General features: G+C 42.0%; 1 protein-coding gene and 1 long non-coding RNA gene across 4 annotated transcripts in view; one reads left to right on the forward strand and one right to left on the reverse strand.

The window, feature by feature from the left end:
* Nucleotides 1-8267, reverse strand: part of TRIO (trio Rho guanine nucleotide exchange factor) — a 246887-nt gene extending 238620 nt beyond the window's left edge. For all 3 annotated transcript variants that reach the window (XM_065667601.1, XM_065667600.1, XM_065667602.1), the window contains exon 1: nucleotides 7627-8267. In XM_065667601.1, coding sequence (XP_065523673.1) covers nucleotides 7627-7741 — 115 coding nt within the window. In that variant the 5' untranslated portion in view covers nucleotides 7742-8267. The remainder of the gene's footprint in view (nucleotides 1-7626) is intronic.
* On the forward strand, nucleotides 8041-23058 carry LOC136008402 (uncharacterized). Its single transcript, XR_010610080.1, has 4 exons — nucleotides 8041-8121; nucleotides 18006-18135; nucleotides 19003-19179; nucleotides 22248-23058. It is a non-coding gene; the product is annotated as an uncharacterized LOC136008402 (long non-coding RNA).
* The last annotated feature ends 379 nt before the right edge of the window (nucleotides 23059-23437 follow it).

A 23437-nucleotide genomic window follows, 5' to 3' on the forward strand; every position in this document is an offset into this window, starting at 1 on the left:
GATGCTTCTCCAAATCAAGCAAATTTTGTTATGAGAACAACCAAGTAGATGCAACCATTTCAGTCATTAGATTTAAAACAGCCTGCTATGCCTTCAATACATTTTTATTTTACCCATTAGCCTTTTTTTAAATTAGACTTAGTTCTCAACAACACACATAAAAATTAGTTTCCTTTGTTTTCCTTAAAATCACCCGCTTTCAGAAGAATATCCCTCAAATACCAGAGCATTTCCAAAGTTTCAGTGTGTCTTTCCTACTTTAAACACCTGCTGACCACAAACAGCCATTTCAGTGATCTCACCTCCTTCTTCAAGCTGCAGACCAAAATCACAGTGCATTTGCACCCTATTAGAAATTTTTTATTTTTAATTGAAAAAGAGTCGTAATATTTTGTCTTTATATTGGGGTAAGGAAAGCCTTCCCAAGTTTTTGTTCAGGTTTTTTTTTTACCTAAATGATCATTATACATGGAAAAGTTTTTGGAAGCCACGTATTTCAGGCTGAAATTTCATCCTGTTTCTGCTATGTTGCTGTGGGACACTTCTAATTGGAGAGAAACCACTTCTCCAAGAAACATTTACTACCCACCTTGTCTACACAGTGATCATGCTCTGCAACTAATGAAAACCTCAGCTGCACCAAGTCTCTTCCTACTTCTGTCAGCTCCCTTCTGAGCGCATCAGCACTTAACGCTAGTACAAACGTACTCCCAAGAATGGGCCTGACTCTTCTCTAACTCCCATTTACCTTCCTCTCCAAACGTGCACTTAGTTTATCAATTGTCAGCTTTCACAGGTGTTACAAGTAAATATCTGCCCCCTCTCAGGAATATTCATTACTACTGCCTCTGACTCTTTCAAACACACCCTAACCTCTAACATTCTCTATCCTTTGCTAACCCCAGAGAAGTCTGGCTATTCTACTTCAAGCCAAGCTGCACAACAGCTGCTGCGTTTCATACTATAGTGCTCTGTGCCCATCTTCGTTGTTCCAGAAAACATCAATCCAACAATGCTATATCCAGAGTAGCTTCCCCACTGTAACTTAATTGTTTCTGTAGTTATTTTTCTTCTGCATACCAGGACCTATCAAGTTGTGATATTTCTCTATGGCATTTGTTTTAAAACATCACTTCACCCCAACTTTTATCATCTTATTAAGCTGGATGCTGCTGGAACTGGATTCAAAACTTAAGAACCCCCTTCTTTTTCAGCTGGGGTCAACCAGTACAAAACAGCGATACTGCTGCAACCTTCTTACTGACTGAATCAACTCAACAGATTTTTGAAAAGCTGACACAACACAATTTTTTTGCTTTTTACTTTCTTTTAGTACAAGTGCTGTTGTCACAATAAGCTGCATGAAAGAATGGCAAGTTGTCTCATACTTTGCATTTTCTGCATCCTGATCATTTCTTAAAACCCCCAAACAACACCTCAGCTCCTGACAGCCACAGGGCCAAGAATCAATACTTGCCGAGGACAGCATGGAGATATCGCATGGTATACCACCAGTGCTGCCTGCCAACACTTCACTTCTGGCTTCATTATTAGTTTATTTTTGTTAGACATTTGTCACTACTCCGTAGCTATTCCAACTGCCATGCCAAGAAAGCCACACAGCTACAGCACTGACAGCCGTCTCTGGAAGTTACCAGCTACACACCAAGGAGATAGTGCTTTTCTAAGAAGGTTCATCTATCTTAACTTTACACATCTCTGTTCTGCTTCATGGATTTAAGCAAAAAACTTGGCTTCTCCTTCATGTTTGATGGCTAATAAGAAAGCTATCTGCCTGTGATCTAAATGCTAGAGTGTTTTTTATTACTAATATGCACAAAAGAAAAAATTTGCTGCCTTTTAACAGTATGCTTGCTTTTTCTTTTCCATGTAATCTTTCCCTCTCTCGCTTCCCCTCTTCCCAAGAGACTTTCTGCTACAGTAGCATTTTTAATGTTGTCTACTACAGGCAGTCAACTTTCCCAGCCACTATCACACAAGACACTAAGGTAAAGCAAGCAAGGCAACAGTATGTAACAATATGATCAACACCACTTGGAGTACTGCGTGACCCCCATGTGTAGTACTGTGTGCAGTTCTGGTGTTCCCAACATAAGAAAGACATGGAGCTGTTGGAGCAAGTCCAGAGGAGGGCCACGAGGATGATCAGGGGACTGGAGCACCTCCCGTATGAAGACAGGCTGAGAAAGTTGGGGCTGTTCAGCCTGGAGAAGAGAAGGCTGCGTGGAGACCTCATAGCAGCCTTCCAGTATCTAAAGGGGAGCTATAGGGATGCTGGGGAGGTACTGTTCATTAGGGAATGTAGCAATAGGGCAGGGGGCAATGGGTTTAAGATTGAAGAGGGGAGAATTAGATTACAAATAACAAAGAAAATATTTACTGTTGGGAGTGGTGAGGCACTGAACAGGCTGCCCAAGGAAGCTATGAATGCTTCATCCCTGGAAGTGTTCAAGGCCAGGTTGGATGGGGTTTTGAGCAACTTGGTCTAGTGTAAGGCATCCCTGCCCATGGCCTGGGGGGGTAGAACTAAATGATCTTAAGGGTCTTTCCAACCCAAACCATTCTAAGTTTCTATGATCAGGAAGAAGCAAAACATAGGTGCCATCCCTGTAAAGGTGAAACTGCAAATTTCTGAGTAACTTATGGTTTTTAACTTTACAGTATTATTTGTTGTGACTTAAGGGAAAAAAAAAACAATTATATTTTCATGATACTCATTAATAATTCCTATATGGTCTCAGCTACTCAAGCAATTATCAGCCTATGCTGCTACAGGCAGACTTGATTGAACGTAGGATGATCCAAGTCTCAAGTCCTTAAAATGTGCAGAAATCTTCAACTATAGGTCTATAATCACAATGGATTTCAGCATCCCACTTTCCTAAAATACTCACATGGACATTTTTGTACCTACATATATCTCAAAATGAAGTTTTAAATTCTCTTATCATTAAGCTTAAATTAAGAAAGCAGGAAAGAGTAAGTGTACAATATTAGAACTGGGTGCTAGTCAAAGCTATACTGGCTACCGGCCTGTTCTCTGACTTCACCTCAAGAGAGGTGGCACACTGAACTTTGGTACTCAGGACACCCTTCTCTCTCCAGACCCACATCCATTTTACAGACTTAGCCCTCCTCCTGAGCAAGGACTGCTGCCACCTGCATAGATTTGGTTTTAGATGGAAAATCCTCCACCTTTCTGTTTTCCCAGATTAAGTGATGGAGTACAATTAACTGTTATATTCAGTTTTGACCTGGCAAAACTTGGGTAGTTATTCACACTAGTGACAAGACTTTCAGGGCCTCTTGTTTTAACTTAGTTTTTCAAGCATTTCTTTCTCTCCAAAAGGTCCCTGCCCCTTGATCTATATTGTGGTCCTTCTGGAAATGTGTAAAGTGCTCTCACAAACAGGTGGTGACAACACAGATCTCCTCCATGGCTTTAAAACTGTATCATTTACCCATAAATTAATGAAGCTTCTGCACAGTTTGCAGAAACCACTCATAGTAAATGTATCTTACAGGAAATAACATCTGCTTTTACTGCAAAACTTTAAGAGTTCTCAGTTGATAACTACAGTGTTTGGGGTTTTTTTTCCCCCATGAAGGCTTACCAGAATCATTTATAAAGGCACTTGTTATACTGTCTAGCCCAGAGTTGACTGAAGTGCTTACAAGCTTTTTTATCTGTACCCTTTGGTATTCACAGATTTCTGCATCATCCCAGAAAGGTAAGTTTAGTTACGAACCACACGATCAATGTCTCTTTTACTCAGATGAAAGCAGTTTTATTCTCTACACTCAAAACCAAAATTCATTAACTTCAACTAGCAAAAATTCTTTGGTTTGCAGGACACTGTTATAACAGCACAACCGAAACTTAAAGACAGCCCTCATTCTTGCTTCCTAAAAACATCCATTCACAGTACCCTTCCCAAACTACTGAGAACTCAAAAGCTGCAAAGATGAAGATCTGAGCAGCAAGCACAACAAAAGAACAACCACCAAACAAAATTTCTGTACGATTTCTGCCCTGTAAGCCACTTGATGGAAGCCCCTCCAACTTTGCTCATGTTAGACATTTTCAGCTGTTCTAAATACAAAACACATTTTGAAAAGTTTTATCTTAATACCTTTTTCAAACAGAATAGATCTTCTATACTAACTCATGTATTAACATGCCTCTATGCAGCCATTTACACTCTGCACCTCTGGGTTTTCATACAGTAATAAGCCTGTTTTTCCATAATTCCAAGGGACTTTAGCAGTCCTTTCAAGTCACACCAGTGCACTTTTCAATAAGAAAAAAAGAGATGCTTGTCTATACATCTTCAGCTCAAACCATATCACTTCTCTCAGTTTTCATGGTCATCTCTGATCTCCAATTTAGGTACAGGACAGAAAGACACCTCCTACAACCCCTCCATTTTCTTCATCAAAAGGTAATCACTTTGCTTGGCACTCAACTCTACCTTTTAGCAGTTTTACGTTTAATCCTATTGAAAAGAAGGTGACAGATCTAACAAAGTGCTCTTGTCTTTTTAACTTCAAGTAATGAAATATAGATACCAAATAGGTAACGGAAAGCAAGTTGCCTTAATTTCTTCCAATTCCAATAAAGGGATTCCTCATTTAAATTCAAGACACACAATCTTTATGTTTTCATACTACTACCTCACTTGCAGTTCAGCTGCTTTCTTCACATTTCAATTGCAACTTATTTCCACAACAACTCAGAGTGAGTTTACATTTACATAACCAAAGTGAAAACTGGAAACATACACATTTCAAGTGATGTGAACCTAGCTGCTGTTCAATATCCTAACAAAACATTTTCCAAATAATGAAACTCTGTTCTTTAGGCTACTTGAATTCTACTTGAGGCTCAGTCTTACAAAGGGACAGGAGGAAAGCCAACAACCCTGCAGGCAGCTCAACTGACCAATTTAACTAACCTAAGATTAGAACTGATTGTTTAGGCAGGTTTTTGTTGTTAGTTTGAGTTGTGTTTTTTTTCCCCACTGGAATACATTGTAACGTTTTTACTCATTTTCTCTTTTAAGTAACAGCTATGGCTTTGCTGACATTCTCTGCAAGTGACAGGAAAAAGGAAGCATTTGTCATTGTAAATACTGTAAAGAGAAAACTTTTGTCTGCTCCCACGTACACCAAATGAAGTTTTTTGCTTGTTCATTGATTGCGCTGTCCATTGTGTTTCACTGGAAAAAAAAAAAACCAACCCTGTGCCTCCTGTTCAAACAATGGGAAGCACCGGAGATCTCTTAATAGGCCTTTTCCTTGTAAGAGTGGATCATGTACAGAGGCAGACTTTGAAGAGCTCTTCCCAATATTAAACACCCATGAGAAATGCCAGAACATTTTCCAGCATATGTCACAACCCAGGCTGAATGAGATAACCTCCACGTGTAAATACGGAAATGAGAATGCCAGCTGCTAAATATGCTCGAAGAGGTTTTTGATAAGCATTTGACATGTCCTTCTACTGGTTTAAGATTTTTGGTTCTGTAAGACTAAGCTCAGCGCAACTTCCCTGTTATGAAAAGTTATCAGTATCAGAAGTCATCACTGCACCATTTACAAGCTTATCAACTCTGTGTCATCCCTCTACCCACACATAAATGTGGAAGTTGACTATTAATACAGCTGGCAGGGTCTCCTAAAACTGCAAGATTACTACGCATGCACCCATTTGTAAGTACACTAGGCAGACTGTACGTCTACTATTGTAATCCATCATTTTGCTTTCAACGGGATTTTTTCTTGAAAACAATAAAGCTCAGCCCTTCTTCCACGATGAAACCCACCAACACCAGCACCTTGACTAGAGAAGGAGTTTTGCACTCATTACTGTCACGTGAAACAGGTTGCTGAGGGAGCATCAGGCTCTTCAAAAAGGATGCAACCCCCTGTTCGGACCGTCTGTCCAAGCAAATGCAGCTCCGAATCCTGTTCCAGGGATGCCTGCTGCAAATCACACCTCCTCCTTCACCCTCATTAAATCAAACACATCCAACCGCAAGAACCAACCACAAGCAGCACTGATTATGCCATTCCCCACTTTCCTCACGGACTCCCCTTAAAGGCCCAATTAACGCAGCTTTTATCATTATTAGCAGCACTGCTATCGTTTCTATTTTATTTTTTCCTCTACACACTGTATCGGCAATCCCCCTCATCTTTCTAGCGGTGAGTCTGCATTTTCCTTGCTCGCCGCTCCTTTTTAGGCATCCGAACGGAGCAAGTGCCCAGCCCTGCCCTGCCGCCCCGCCCGGGAGCAATGGCCAGGGGTGCCCGGGGGAGCGCGGAGCCACGGGCTGAGAGGAGCGAGGGCGAGAGGGAGGAGCCGCCGCCGCTCGGGGGAGGGCAGTCGGCACCGGAGGGAGGCTCAGTCGCCGCCGCCGCCCCGGCTGCCGGCAGGGCTCCGAGCCTGCTGCCGGCGGTTCGTACGTCCCGGGCAGCCCTGCCTCCCCTCCGTCCCGGCCGCCATTCCCCAGGGGACAATGCCTCGGTGGCGGGGACAGCCGCCCTCCCTGCCCGGTTGAGCGCCCAGAGTAAACACCGAGGGAGAAGCCGGCCTCCATTTTTTTTATCCCGGCAGCCTGTCAACAGGCTCCCCCCCTTCCCCTCCAGAGCCTCCGCACTGAGCCTGGCTTCCCAGCCCGGCAGCGCCCAAGAGCCGCTGCCGCGCGGCCCCCGCTGCTGCCCCTCCTCAGCTGAGGCAGGGACACCCCTAACAGTGGGGTTTCAGGTTTTGTCTTCTTCTTTCCCTTCTCGCTACGAACAGCCGCTTTCAGTGCTGCCCGCTCCCACCCAGGCCCTCGGCAGCCACCCAGCAGCACGGTACCGGCGGAGCGCGACCAGAGGCGCGTTGCCTTTTATAGCGGTGTCATCCCCTCATCCCTGCACGCCCGCCTCCCGGAGGGCCCGACCAGCGCGGCCCGCAGCCATGCGGCGCGCCGCTCCGCTGCCCCGCTCACCCTCCCCGACCCTCCGGCATCGAGGGCCGCCCGCGTCCCGCAGCGGGACGCTATCGGGGGCACCGGGTCTGCCCGGCACCAGGTGGTGACTCTCGGCCCCGGTAACGCGCCCGTTATCGGGCAGGCATGGGAAGGGAAGTCGCACCTGTCACCGGCGGCATCGTCTCGGGGCAGCAGCACGCACCCGCCCCGCGGGGCCACACCAGGCCGCCCACCGCACCCATTTTCACGCACCGTTTCTGCCGACAAGGGTGGCGTCCAGCCAGCAGACGAAGCCCCGCTACCTCCGGCACGGGAAGAGGGGTCACGGCTTCTCCCCACTCCCCGCTGCCACCCGGACAGGCGGCCCTGCGCGGGCCGAGCCCCGCACCGCCGCCTCCCCGAGGAAGCGCGGCGGCGCCCCGCACGCACAGGCACTGCCGAGGGCGAGCCTTCCCCGCGGCCACCTGACAAAGCCGGCTGCCCTCGCCCCTTCTCCCAGCGCCGAGAGGAGGACGTTGCTCCCTCCACCTTTCTCACCACCTCCAGCCTCTGCCTCGCCGCTGTCGCTTCCACCACCACCCCCCCCACCCCATTCCTCCTTGGTGAGCGACGGGGCCGCACTCACCGGATCGGAAGAACGCCGCGATGTCCGCCGAGTCCTTGGCTGCCTCCTCGGCCCCTTCCCCCGCGGCGCTGCCGGCCGTGGTGGCGGCGGAGGTGGCGGTAGCGGCGCTGCTCATGGCTGCTGCGTGTGGCGGCGGCTCCTCCGGGCGAGACCCACCGCCAACCCCACCGCCCCCTCCGCGGATCCCGGCTTCACCTCCGGGCGAGAGCGGCCGTTAGGGCGGCAGCCGGAGCGTGCGAGCGATGCGGGGCGGCGGCGGGCGGCCACGGCGAGCGCAGGGACATGAAGGTATGTGCGGAATGGCAGCTCCGGGAGCGCCCACCCCCCGCAGCCACCTAGGAGGCGGCGTGTGCATGCAGGGAGTCAGGGCGGGCGGGCGGGCGGCAGCCGGAGCGCAGACAATCGCGGGAGGAGGAGGAGGAGGGCGACGACGACGACGGCATGGGAAGGGCCAGCAGTCCGCGCAGGCAGCACCCGATGGGCGGAGAAAGAAGGGTCCGTTCCAGCCTCTTTTTTTATCCCCTATTTTTTTTTTTTCCGAGGGAGCAAGGAGCTAGCCGGAGGAGCAGCAGCTGCGCTAGCCGCCGTGCTGCCGGTGGCCGCAGCAACCGCCGTCCTCCATCTTGGCTGGGAGGCGGAGGAGGAGGAGGGTGGGAAGGGGGAGCCGGGAAAGGAAGCGAGTCCCCGCCCGAGGAACAAGGGCGGTGTAGCGCGGGGGGGGGGGGATCGGGAATCTCCGGCTGCGTCCGGCGCCGGTCGGGATGGGGCGGGGCGGTGCGGCACGGCGCAGGACGTCAGCGCTCCCGTTGAGGCCCCACCCCATTGGCTGGGGCGCGGCTGCCGGGGGAGCCCGGCGGGGGCGGTGCGGGGGTCGGTGCGGGGAGGCGCGGGCGCGCCCGGAGGTCGGTGGTGGAGCTGGTTATGTGTTTATGTGTTTTATCCGTTTATTTTCAGCCGCTTCCGACTGAGTTCCGCCTTCAGGCGCGGCTGCAGCCCTGCTGCCGCTGCTTGCCGGTGCGCGGAGGGCCCTGGGGGGCCCTGAAAAACCCGGTCCGTGCCCCACGTTGCTGCCTCTTGCTGCTCGGTGCGAGGTCACCGCGGCCGGGTCGGCGGCTCTGCGGCGGGTCGTGCCCGCCGAGAGCTCCACTGCCCATGGTCTGGAATGAGGGGCACTTGGCGGCTGGAAGGGAAAATACGCGAGGTGCGCAAATGTTTAGGGAAGGTGCCTTTGAAAGGCCTTGCAGTGAGGGTGGTGAGGCACAGGTGCAGGTTGCCCAGAGGCGCTGTGGCTGCCCCATTCCTGGCAGTGTTCAAGGCCAGATTGGATGGGGCTTGGAGCAACCTGGTCTAGAGGAAGGTGTACCTCCCTGTGGTAGCGGAGTTGGAACTAGATGATCCCTAAGGTCCTTTCCAACCCAAACCCTTCTATGATTCTGTAATTGCGATCAGTACTGTTGCTGTATTTTCTTCAGGAATCACAGGGACACTTAAAAACATGTCGTGCTGTGGACCAGTCCCATTAACATAAAATACGCAAACTGGTCATGATGGAAAATGCAATCTGGTACTTGGTTAAGGTGCATCTCAGTAGTCATGCTTTTCATGTTTAACTGTCAGAATAAGATTGCATGCAGGTAAGTTTGAAAAGAGAGTACCAAAGCAGGCAATTTAGCGGTTGCACAGTTTCATAAAGCAGAGTAGTGCATCTCAAATGCTGGTGATAAATGGTCAAAGACATTGCTTGTTAGCACAGTTGAAATACAGAAGTATAACTTTAGGAATTAAACTCTTAAACCTTTCATAAGTAAGTATTAAAAGCAAAGGTAACTTCAAGACAAATGTGATTCTGTTAGTTTATCACAGTCAGATGATGTGGAAGTCGTCCACAAGGTTCCTAAGGTTTGTATTTATCTGAAGTTGTACAGCTTGATGAAGAAGCTTTTGTGCCACTACCTCTGCCTAATTTACCTTGTAGAGAAGAGATTAGTTTGAAAAGATTTTCTTTTTTTTTTTTTTTTTTTATGTTTTTCTTCCAGGCAGTGAGCACAGGAAAAAGTTCCAAATTAGCACCCCACTGACAGAAGTGGCTGCTCTGTGAATTTCTTTCTAGCTGGCCTAGCACCGTCCACCTAGCAAAAAAACATGACTGGGACAAATGCTGCTGTTCACAAGCAAGTAGTAGTAGTGAGTTGAGAGAGTAGGAATAGGGTATTGTACACCCACACAGAAAAAGCTGCGTAAGAATGTAGGAAAATTGAACGAGTGGGAAGAGTTAATATAGCGAGTAAAGAAAAATAGGCCTCCTGGAATCTCCATAATTTGAACTTTCAGTGGCTCGAGAGCAAGAGATGCTCGAAATTGTTTTCTGAATCTGATGAAGACTTCGATATGCTGTGCAAAACTGGAAAAAAGCTTCAGAAGACTGTTCATTAGCTATTGAAACTAAGATACTGAACATGTTTCCAATTAGTTGTCCATCCATCATACTGTACAATTAATCAGTAGGTGCTAAAAAGCCAGCGTTCATATGAGCAACACTGAAGGTTATGTGACTGAAATTTGTCCCTTGCCTTGTTCCCTTCATCTGCTGAATTGCAGGAGATGCTGGTTTTGTATTATTCTAACACATGGATGCCCTGAGGCATGTCCTCCACCGCAAGAGCTGTTCATAACAGTGAAAGGGATTGAGATCAACTAGTTGCAATTTGGAATTCTTCACTTGCAGCAAAGGTGGCTCTTACAGAGAGACCTCAGGCAGCCAAGTATGCCCATATCCTTTGCAGCATTCAGAAGCATTGTTGCAGTACGGTTGTATTCACGCTGATGTTCAGAATGTAAGTTAAAAGGGAGAGACAAATAGAAAAATGACGTTATGACGGAGTTACTTAACACACTGTAATGAAACAAGGCTTTCATTTGCAGGTATCCACCTCAGATATCAAAGATTTAATATTTTGACATTAGGGAATTATGTTTCTTAGTCTTGTTCTTGATCATTTTAGGCTTGAAGCTTAAAAAAAACAACCACGATATGAATTATCTATGTAGAGAATGTTGCACATTGAAAAGTTGCGTGAGTGCATGAATTTACCTACTTTGGAAGCCTGTCATTAGGGATTAGCCGTATTCTCCATCCTCAACTCCTGCTTTGCCTGTGTCATTTTTTGTCAGTCTGCAAGTGTTTTTGCAGTAGTTGCATTGGTAAGTGCAGGAAAGTAAAAATGATTTTTCATGTAAAAGATATTTTAAGGGTGCTGTGACTTGCTAACTATCACTAGCGTTAAGGCCAAGATTCAAATTATGATTTTTAAAAAAAGATGCATGAAATCATGCTTAGTTTCTGTATCTACTTTTTACACATGTATAAAAGCATTTAATTTTACGTAAGCCGATTGTTCAAAAAGATTTACACCCCAGTAAAATAAATGCCATAAGGGAAGTGTTGTTTTATTTGAATGACCTTTATTTTTCCTTGTATTATGTATTATTCCTGTTAAATGGTCACTCTGAATCAGTATATCAATGCACAAATATCTTTATTCCTGTCATAAAAAGTCTCTTGTGAGGAAAGAAGCTTGCCTAGTGTCTAACCTTCAGTATCTAGGCTGAGAAGTGTCACATGTCACTTCATGTTTCATCCCTAAAGGAATGCACAGGCTGGATGCTGCTTGAGTTCTTTTCCTGCAGCATTCACTGTCCACTTAACAAAGAAAACAAAAACCAGTTTGCCCCAATCGTATGGGGCAACTGCTTGATTTAAAATCACTGATATTTACAAGCTTTCAGGAGAAGTAAACTTGGAACTCATTAGTCTGGACAAGCTACCAGACAGGAGATCATACTGGCCTTGGTGATTAGTCTGAGTTGTCTCCTTGCTCAGAACAAAAAAAGGCTTAAATGATAATAAAAAAAAAACCCAAACAAACAAACAAAAAAAAAACCCACCCCAAAGAACACAAAATGCACCTAACATTCAGGGTTTTACAATGGAGTTATCTTCTCCATTGTTGACAAGCTTTACTGTAAATTTCACAAACCGAAACACAGGACATGCAAGAGAGTGAGTCCAAGACTTCCACATCGAAAATGCTTGAAGGGAAAATGCACGTGGATTTCTCTTTACCCTATAAGAACTGCTGCTTACAAACATTATCTTCCTGCAGTAGGCTTTCATGGTGTTCCAGATCTCTAAAACAAGACAGAAGCATTTGCAGTAAGTAGTAGAGAAGGCCATACCAGTTGCTACTGTGCTTTTAAGATGACAATGCTTCTTTTAAGTTTGTAGCAGTTAAGGAAAGTAATCAAAGTTATTAATGTGTACTACCTCCAGGTTGCTGTCTGTTTTCTGATCTAAATGGTGCTTTTGTTATAGCAACATTTGTCAATTTCAAATTATTCTCCAAGCACAAGATGCATCTCTTTTATCTGCAGACTAGCACCGAGGCATTTTCCAACTGTTATCATTATTATCTCCCTCTTTCCTGCAGAAGCATCCGTGTCTTTTTGAAAAGTTGTCTTGAGCTGCGCTAAGCCTACGTGCTCCACTTCCTTATGCTGTAAAATCAAGTTCTAGTTTCAGTCTATGAGTTCTGGCAGCTTTTGGAACTTCTGCCTTTGCCCCTTCTTTTTTTTTTTTTTTTTCTTTTTTCTTTTTGTTGCTTCTACTTTTCTGAAAAACCGTAAAAGTTTTTACTATCTGATAGCAGATGAGCCACCTATCACATATGTAAAATATTGCCAGCCTACTTAAAAATAATTTTTCCATACTTCCACTGGTAAGACCTTCCACATTGTTTTATTTCTTTATGAACTTAGAGCAGTACTGCCATCAATAAGTAACATTTCACAGATCCTCAGCACCTGCAAGGAGAGGATTAGTGCACTTAAGTAAAAGCCTGTAAAGAGACAGCATTTGATGGTCACTATGGCTGAAATTTTACTGTTTATGTGGTCATGAATGTCAAACCTTAAGCCAAGAATCAAGCAGGTTTTTAATAACCTACAGACCAACTTGTGTGTTTTCACATATCACCAAAAATGTTAACCATCCTCATTTTATTTATAGCCAAACCACATTTTTTTTTTTATTTCTCACCATTTCAATGATGTGATATCTCTATAAAAATCCAGCTCCCAGTTCTGCTACATGGCATGTACTGACTTGTCAATGTCAGGGACACTTCTGTTATGTGTAGAAATTACACCAGCCGTCTGATGTTTTATAGACTATTGGCGGTCTATACACCATCTGTTGACTAACCTCAGTCTAATGAAGTGTTGGCTTTTCTTTTTACACTTAAACACTCATAATGCTACATTATTATACAATTATTGGTGGCTGAACCATGTGGTTGCATCTCAGACAAGTCATCCCATTGCCTTTGCTATCCAGGTTTTTAGAAAAACTTGTTCTCTTCATAAGGAAGTATTCATACACATAAATGGACACATGCATGCACACCTCAATTTCAGATTTTCTATCACTAGCATTAACACTGAAGCCATACTGAACCTTCAAAGAGTATTTCCTATTTATCCAAGATTTCCTAGGTAGAAGTACGTGTGGTACCTGCTTGAAAATAACATGCACATTCATTATAAGATCACAGCCTAGCATGATCATATCCAGAAATCCTAACAGTTGGACAGTGCATGCTAAAGCCTCTATAGGTGATTTACTCCTCCTTTTTAATCAGTTATCCTTGAAGTGGCATGACCTTTATTCTGCTTGTAAAAAAACATTCTTTCTGATATTCTGCAATGTGGTCCTCACTCTACAACACCTCAAATTGCACATTCTCTATCATCTAACATTGTCATCCCTGAATTTTCAAAGACTAGGTTTTGATTAAGGTATGGTTCCAGATAACTAAGGAAGAGGGATGTGGAGTTTTTGCTTGTGCATGGGCCCCTGTCAAGCTTATATGACCAACACTATCAACATCTGCGTATGTATGATTACTATGGGATGGTATACCGATATCATGAAATTTTATGCAATGAAGGCATCAGTGGCAATTCATTTGATCATGTTATACAGATAGCTTGTGTAGGAACAGCCTCTGTCCTTCATGCCTAAAAAGCACTAGCATGTCCGCAGACAAAAGTGCACTGTACATACAGAAAAAAATGTGTATCTTTAAACAGAGACTGCTGCTTTGTATCGTTGTGATGGACACTCAGAAAAATAGGTCACCAGTTAAGATAACTGTTACAGTAATGATTGCCAATAGATCAGCAGACAGCCTTATGTTATGACACTGATTTATACCAAGGGTTTTGGTGCACCCCATACTATATTTATGAGACAACAGTTCACTTAGTATCAAAGCGGTGTTAGGTCCAGTTGACAATTATCCTTCTGCTTTAATGATAATAGTCTGTTAATTGTACTGGCTTGCCTACAGTCAATTGTCAAAACAGTGTGCAAGGATTGGCATAGAGCAGCACACAAAAGCTGTGTGGAAAACAGAATTGTAATTTATGAGCTTAGACAAAGTGAAGTTGATCAAAAGTGAAGCTTAAAACAAATGGCATCCTGCTTCAAAAGTTATCTTCTAGAAGAGGACATTTAAATCAGTTCTGCTGCTTGTGTACGTGTGTGCGTGTAACTCCATTAGCATGCCAGTTTATAGTTGCCCAGATTGGAAAGCATCTTGGATGGCTATATCACTTCTGTCAATCAGTATCTTATAACCGGGATTGAAGAAATTTGAGTAATTGCTTATGCAACAAACAAACAAAAAATGCATAATTCCTTTTCTATACACAGAACTGAATTGCAGTTTGAGTCATTTAAAAACTGTCAAATGTCTAAAAAAATATTTACCGTACTTTTGCATCTGGTGCTAGGGAGTTAGTTTTGATAGCAACCTATGTAACTCATGAGGTTTTTTGGGTTTATATGATTTAAGTCTTCATGGGTTGATGGTTCCCCAAGAACGCACTCAGTCCCTGCTTGGCTCTACTGCTTTGAAAGTGGAATAGAGGTTTTTCAGCCAGGTGATACAACTGGACCTTGAGGATATCCAGGTTCATTTGAGAGCTCAATAAAGAGGCACATCCAAGGCATCCAGGATTTTCAGTCAGATCACCAGTAAAGGCTGTTCTAGTAAATCTAGACTGTGTGAGTATCCAAACAGATCCCACAGATTTGTTTGTTTTGGAAAGAATAGATTTGCTCAGAAAAATGCTTTCCAAATTCCCAAGGAGTCTTGAGACCCATGGCACGGTTCCCTAATACCACCAGCTGCTGCAAGAGGTGATCCGTGGTATCAAAGCCACATTTTGCAATCTAATTCACTATTTCCAGGTATATACATTTACAATACATTTACTCCTTTCCCTTGGTTTTATCAAGGCTTTGTCTCCAGGTTGATCCTTTTAGCATGTCCTTCACTTTATGCAGATATCTCACTATTGCCTGTGGTCTCTGTACATAAGATGTGATTTGTTCAGATCATTAAGTGGTGGTTTTGCTTAGGGAGGTCAACCTCTAGGTGAGGATTTATCATTCTGTAGTACCAGTTGGCCAGTATTCTCATCCTGGTTGATTATGTTATTAGCTAGACAGTAGCAACAGATGCTATTCCTCACATTGCTTAGTCTTGACGAATTTTGCGAGGGTGCAAAGCCATGAACTGCCAGGCTTGCCCTCTTCCAGGAGCTGCTGAGATAAGAAAGAACTGACCAATGCAGAACAAAGTTTCCTAGTGTTTCCTTTTCTCATAATCAGAATGTCAAATTCCTTGCCACGCCTGGGAAGCCACTTGGCTCTCAGCACCAAAAAAGCAGCAGCTGCAGCAGTGCTCTGTGGATAGAGGACAGTAAATGAAGTGGTTTTATTTTTTTATATCTTCTCCAATTTTTTAATTAGAAGACAAATACTCTTTTCTTTTCTTTTATCCTACTTGGTGTATCCCCTTCTCCCCATTGTACTACAGGCAGCTAACTAAACAGAATACAAATATTGCCAGCATTTTGCTCCTCATGTGCTTGCTTTCTTCTTTTTCCTGTTTAGCAGCTAATTTCACGGGTAGTCCCAGTTTCCTATTTTTAATTGCATGGGCTACTCAGAGTGGAACCCTTAGGCACAGTATTGATAAGTTTTTGATGCTAACCCTAAAAAATATCCAGCACATACTGCTGTTAGCATGTTAGCCCCTGTTAGAGCCAGTTGCTTCCTAAGATGTTCAGCAACTGCAAGATCATTCATGATCCATGGAGTCTCTTGGTGGTGCTCCACACTCCCTCTGGGGTCTCGGCTGCTGTTTCTAAAGACAGAAATGCAGAAATTCAGCTTCCAAGTCTTTCTAGTCCTTAGCCCCTTTTCCAATATTTATACACAAGACTGAAGACATCATCTGTGCACGCTTTCATTCTGGAATAAAGGGGTGTTCAGTTTGTACATGAAGCAAGCTTACAGATCACATGCTCATCATGGCTTACTCTGTATCACTGCCTCTCAATTCTCACAGAGGAGGAGCAGATAATGTGGGACAGGAGCTGTATTCAGTTGGCAGCACTCCAAGGAAATGGCTACAGTCTTCTGGGCTTCAGCATAATTGTAGGACACAAGCTATTTTTGCATTTTACTAAAATGATTCTGCCCCTTGGTCCAAGTTAATACCCCAAAATAATCCTTCTACAGGTAGAAAGTTACTTCCAGTCATTCCAGCTGTCATTGTTATTAGTGCATAACCTTGAAGTTTCACCACCTTGAGTTTCTTGTTCATATTGATAAGAGGTAGGAAATGACCTTTTGACAATAAATCTCTAACAATAGAGCAGCCAGATCAGCAGCAAGTGGGATGCTGTAGATACCCATTACAGTTACAAATCAAATGTTTAATACTTTTACTTAAGGCCTAAAATTTAAAGTATCAATACTTCATAGTGAAAGATTTCATGTTAGATCTCAGGAAACAATTGAAATTTTGATATTCAAATTATGTGCCTAAACTTCTTTCCTATTTACTGCATTCACCTAACAGAAGTATTTCCTGCATGACACCTGCTGACTGTATTTGCCCAGGTTTCCCCGAGACTTAGACACTTGTCTGATAGTTTGGAAATTTGCACAACTTTTAAGAAGCTTTTGATTTGTCATGTCTGCAAGGGATTTACAAAGGTGCCTTCCACAGGAACTACAACAACTCATGTGATGAGTTTTATCACCAGTTTTATCTTTTAAGTCCTCACCTGGAGTATTGTGTGCAGTTCTCGTGTCCTCAACATAAAAAGGACATGGAACTGCTGGAACAAGTCCAGAGGAGGGCCACGAGGATTATCAGGGGACTGGAGCACCTCCTGTATGAAGATAGGCTGAGGAAGTTGGGGCTGTTCAGCCTGGAGAAGAGAAGGCTGTGTGGAGACCTCATAGCAGCCTTCCAGTACCTGAAGGGGGCCTATAGGGATGCTGGGGAGGGACTCTTTGTCAGGGACTGTAGTGACAGGACAAGGGGTAACGGGTTAAAACTTAAACAGGGGAAGTTTAGATTGGATATAAGGAAGAAGTTCTTTCCTGTTAGGGTGGTGGGGCACTGGAATGGCTTGCCCAGGGAGGTTGTGAGTGCTCCATCCCTGGCAGTGTTCAAGGCCAGGTTGGATGAAGCCTTGTGTGGGATGGTTTAGTGTGAGGTGTCCCTGCCCATGGCAGGGGGGTTGGAACTTGATGATCTTGAGGTCCTTTCTAAGCCTAACTATTCTATGATTCTATGATGACTTGTCTTTGAGGCATGCAGTGAAGATTTGGACCAAATTGTGTCCTCTAGCCAAATGCAGAATTTTAGCATCTTTATCACTCTATAGGGATTGCATGATAAGCAGCCATTTCATTATAAAAGCAACTTTTCCTCATTTGGGTATTTCATGGTAACTTGCTGCTTCAAGCTGTCTGCTCATTTAGAACATTCTTCATAGACTTTGATTGCCAGTTGAGCCATTAATCAATACTGCTGCTATCACAACCTGCCCCCTACTTTTTGTCAGAAAAAAAGCCATTTTTTTTTTTGAGTTTGATGCAATACATACTGCATTTTGTCACTTTACTTGCATTCCATTTATGTCTGTTGTGTGGAATTGATTACTTTGCATTATTGTCTATTTCTGCTGTTGATTACAGTGACTAACTTTTAAGTTTCTGTAATAATTAAACACCAGGTCTAACAACAATACAACATAAAACCTATTGTTGTGCTACAAGAGAAGAGCAAATCCAGTCAGCCATCTTGGGAGTGGTACTAGTTTTATTGAAGTTTTAGTTCACCTAAAAGCAATAATTTCTGATTTGATTGCCCCTTTTAGCACGGTGAATATCAGAAGGGATTGTACAGGTCTGAGAAATCTGTCATACCATAAAAATATTTTCTTTCTTACAGATGAAGATAATGTTAAGCTTTAAGAAAGCTTAAGACCTTTAGGAGAAGATCTACTATGATCCTGCTTTCATCAGCAAGTGTCACTTCTCAACTAACTTGAGCCCAGACCAACTTTTATGCTCAAATCACAGTATGAAGTCCTTTAGTTACCTTATTCTTAAATTATTTTGTATTTGTAATTCACTGGCTTAACTTTCATCATATTTCATAAAAAAATGGTATTTCCAATCATTTCACTCCATACTATCTACTGCAAGGATTTTAAGTGCTCACAAGCACTTCAATTCTATGCTTCACTGTGGATTTTGTTCTTCACTCTTGTATCTTGTGGTGTATTTGATAAATGTAACTGCTATGTGATGCAACCATTCTGTTTTAAATCTGTTATGTATAACATAAGATGGAAATACTTATACTGAATTTTCAAAACATCTGTTGGGCTTTTTTAGGGACTTTCTCTAAATATGATATCAAGCCCAGAAATGAAGGTTTCAAAATAGTTTCCTATATCTGTTAATGAAGATTTGTATACAAGGAGCATTTCAGAAATATATTCGTTATTTCTTTTTACTGAAGTATAATCAAGCCTTTGCTCCTTTTATGCCATTTTTGTATACTACCTTTAAACCATCAGTTCTCTCCAACCACGACTGCTTTGGCAGGATCAAAATCTAGTTTCCTCCTTTTTCATACATAATGAAATGAATTAAATCCATTATTCATTCATGAGGCACACTTGTTCCTTGTAACATGTTTATATATATTATTGTTTCTCGATTCAACAGCTGTATTTTTATTTCTAAATGATGTTCACAAAATAGTTATATCCTAAATATTAATATTTTCATGTATCTAATAGTATTAATATTTCCACCTATTGTAAGCTTTTTATTTTAAACTAGGTAATAAACTGTTCTGTGAAAAAAAAAAAAAAGAAAAAAGAAAAGAATATCACAAACATCCCAAAGAATGAAATTTTGCCTTTATTTATATTGAGGTTTTGTGAACAAGGCCAATCAGAACACCATGAATAGATGAAACAAAACTACCCTCAAAAGTGTTACCAGTGGAGGAATGTAGTGGAAGCTGAAGCTGAGGAGCAGCATTGGAGTTGGAGAACTGCTTCAGGAAGCTGTCAGAAGGTTTTTCATAACACACTGAATGAATGAATTAGGTAAGTGGGTGGGAAACGAGGTGGGGAGAAAAGGTAGTTTACTGTGCTGGGGTAAACATGCAACCAACTGATATACATGTTTTCTATAAAATTAACAGTTACAAACAAAAGAATTGCCTGCTTTTTCAGTGACTGGTGGCTTTCATATGAAATTGTGAGCAGTATGATTACAATGCAAGATTTCTTCTCTATTCACCAAACACAAGTCATGTCCCATAGAGTGAAAATGCTGATCTGAAATGTAGTCGCCTGTCTTGTTTCAGAGAGCAATAGATACCAGATGCTACAGAGAAATAAATAATATTTTTGCCAACATCGGAACTTCCTTTCTGGCCTCGTACTGGTATCATAAATCCTAACCCACAAATATCGCTATCTTTTAACATATATATGCATTGTGACTATTGTACCTGTAGGTGATAAAAGTTAATTGGAAAACTAAGTAGGAAAAGGTGCTATCTTTGATCAGATGAGCTGGTACAACTGGAAAAGTCAGACAAGCTTTTAGACACACATGTTCTTCAAACCAGTTGAAGTAGTCTATTATGTCTTAACATGTATTTTTTAATTTTTTTGCTAGCAACATCAGTGGGCTTAAAAAACTTTCTTCTCAGTAGAACTTGAATTTCTCTTACATCTTTAGAAAATCATGGCTATAAAAATCTTATTTTAAAATGTTATGAGGTCCATATATTTTTTTCTTTTGGTTAGTTTTGAACATACTCCTTTTTAATTAAGCAGGTTATTCCTTTTCTGGTTTTCATTAGAGAAGCAATACAGGTATGAGTCTTTCTTATTCTCTCCGTGCCATTTACCAAATTAAAGTTTGACCTTATTTGTAGTTATCATTCTCTGTATATTAAGTGGTCTTAAATTTTTACATGCATTCCTGTGTGTACAACATTATGTTTCTGGACAATTTTGTTTATTTTCCCTGGACTCCGTTGCTCCTTTATGTTTTGTATCAGATGATGTACTAAAAGCTTGACATATTTCATCATTTATCTCAAGCTGAGTGTTTCCCTATGTATTTATTCAGTAGTAGTAGAAGTTCTAGTATTAGTGTTATACAAATTGGTGACATAATCTTACTTTAGTCTAAATTGTGACTTATGGTCAATACATCTAAGAAGTTCATGTAACACAGATACATTTGTTATACCTTATATCCTTATGTTTGCACAAAATGTGGATTTATTACATTAAGCTTGGTGGAGGAATAAGTGCTGCATTTTCCTTGGAGGGATAAGTACTACATTTTCCTAAGTTCTTTTTCTTTTTTTCTTTTTGGTTCCGATGTGATGATACCAACAAATTAAGAAAGCTTAGAAATAAATCAGTAATTTTAAAAAAAGAACTAAAGAAGTATGGGCATGAATCTGTACATCCATAAACATATAAAGTTTTGGGGAAAGGTTGAGCAAATAAGTGTAAACAGTGAACCAGATTTAGTTCTCTCTGCCTTGGGAGGGTGTTCTAAATTGGATGACCTCTTAAGGTACCTCCCAGACCTGTAATTTTACAGAATGAAATACATCATTATAATATTCAGTCTGCCCTGCACATGCATTAATCTAAGTAATTTATGAAGATTTACATTCTACTAATCTCTCTCTTTCAAGTTGCTAATAAATTGAGTAGATAACTGTGGTCTTAGTATAGCGCCTTTCCTCATTCAAATCAAGTACCAGCACAACAGAATTCAAGCAGGGACTCCTCTTATTCTTTCTCTTCTCTTCCTCAGTTTATCTTTTTCTCCTAAGTGCCCTTTATTCTGTGACTTGCTTCTTTTCTTCTTTGATGGACTTTATCTAAGATTTTTCTCACTTGAAAAATACTGCCACATATGCTAACATGTCAATTTATACAGTAGTCTTTGTATCAGCATAATTTCTTTTGTAAAACCAGAATATTTTGTTCACTTTATATTGTATTGCTTTGGAAGGAGTTTTAACTACAATGAAAAGGCTTCTTTCGAAACTGGAACAATCACAGCCGTGCAAAGATTGATGCCATTTTAATGGATGCATATTGATTTAACAATATCACTATAAAATGTACAGTGATTTAACTGTTCCTATAGAAACAGTAAAATATTCCAGCATACACAGAATCTTTTTCTGTTATACGATTTATAGTGGGCGCATTTGAGAGCAGGCCAAAAAGAGATGTCTAAAGAGGTCCAAAAATAAGCTATCCTGAAGTACCAATATGTGTAAAGTTTTCCTCCCTTTGCTGCCTCTTCTTTAGGTCACAAGAGCAACATATAAAGAGGTGATCTTACTCACTGATTACTACTAATATTTGAACAGGTTTTTCATTGCTGAGTTAGCAGCTGTCACAATCTACTCCTTGGTGAGTTTTTAATTAACAGTATCTGAGTCACAGTAGAGCTAGATGACATCTGAAAAGGTGTAGATCAAATGGACATGTAAAAGTTCCAGGTGGAGGCGATTTCTACCAGTTAATAAAAGATCCCAGAGATGGATCTTGCACTTTTAGCTATTTTACTGACACCATTGAGATGTTGCCCGTAATACCTAAATCAGTACTTTCTCTCATGGCCAGAAGAGAGGCACTGTTAACTTAAGAGTACAGAATAAATGCTTCCTTACGTTAGTCTCACGTGGGTGCAATAGCACTAAGCAATTGATGGCAACAGAGAAGAGCTCAACCATTCTCACTGTGAAATGGAAACACTCTGGCAAACAATTCCACATTCCTCTTGTAGCAAAGAAGTGTTTTCTCGCAACAGCTAGTTAGCCAACTGACAGTACATGGTAAGGACCCTTCCAGAACAAATGTCTGCCTTCTTTCTACCTTCCCTGTGATGCACAGCAATGCACATCCAGAAAAAGACAAACACATGGGGAGGCAAAACCTTTGAAGCTAGTATGAAATACTGCAAGTAGCTTAATTACACAGACTTGACCAACTATTAGTTTCCTCCCTAAGTTCCCATCTTTCCACAGCTGATCTACTTCAGGCGCTTTACAAGGCATAGGATACTTGTTATACTGTCCTGCCTGTCAGGGTCATGATGTGGGGTAATCTCTTCTTTTTTACAGGTTCAGGGCTTGCAGGAGGGCTCTGCTATGTGATAACACTCCGAGACAGCTGGAGTTCATGACAGAGGACTTGGCTGAGCAGATGCTGCCGTGCTTAGACATGAGCTTAAAAGAAACTATAAGCTATAACTGTTCTTAGCTGGCAAAGGAAGAGGAGAAAGAAGGGTGAGCTGCCTATGTTCATTCTCCTTTACAGTCTCAAAATGGGATATTTAGACCCCAGCCTTAAGAACACTTTAGTGTTCTCTGCTCTCAATAACTTCTGGCATGTGAGCCAAAATATGTAACACGGTAAGTGGTGCTGCTTCACTTCTTGTTACAAATTAATAATAGGATTCTCCTATGTTTCTTAAGTTTGATGGGACCACAAGTGATGATCTAAATTGCAGATGGTAATGGTTCCTTCCTTTCTGATTTGTCTTTGATAGTTTCTTTGATGTAGAAGAACTGTGAACTTAATTTGCATAACATTACTCCCACTCCTATCAGTCTGTTGATGAGCTATCTTTATTAAATTTTTCACCATTTCAGGATTATTTACATGCTGCCTGATTTTATAATGAGATCAAGCTTTACTGCACAGGGAGCCTACTGATGAACATCTGGTACCTTATGAGTTTTGATACTCTTAGTGAGGTATTCAAAATTTTGCTCCTGTTAAAAATGATTCCACTCCATTAGAAATTACTACCATTCTTAATTGATGTGCTATGTTCTGTCAGGGAAATGGCAACTGGAGATGATAAAATGAATACCAGGATACGAATTATGAACAAGTTCAATTGGTGGTTTTGCCTTTTATCAATATGAACATATGCGATATTTTCAAATTAAAACATGAAAATAAATATGTTTTTACAAATTCTCTTCTAAGTTGTAATGCTCACTCTTTATTCTAACTCCAGTCTCCTTCCTCTCTTTTCTGTAGCAGAATGCCCATTTCTGTTACTGCTGAGTGGAAGAGAGATGATTTCTTTTCACAAATCCCTTGAATATAAAAAAAGAGCCATTTTTTGTCCAGAAAATAGGTTAAGTTTTTTGAAACTCTGTTAAACATGAAATGCACACACTTACTGTTCTTATTATGAATTGATACGGTTCTAATATCCACTGTTTTTATTGAGAATGCCATGTGACATCACTCACTTTCCTGTTTCTGACACTATTTTCTCTTATCCTCTAGTATTTAG

Source organism: Lathamus discolor, chromosome 2, assembly GCF_037157495.1.
Source record: "Lathamus discolor isolate bLatDis1 chromosome 2, bLatDis1.hap1, whole genome shotgun sequence".
Lineage (NCBI taxonomy): Eukaryota > Metazoa > Chordata > Aves > Psittaciformes > Psittacidae > Lathamus > Lathamus discolor.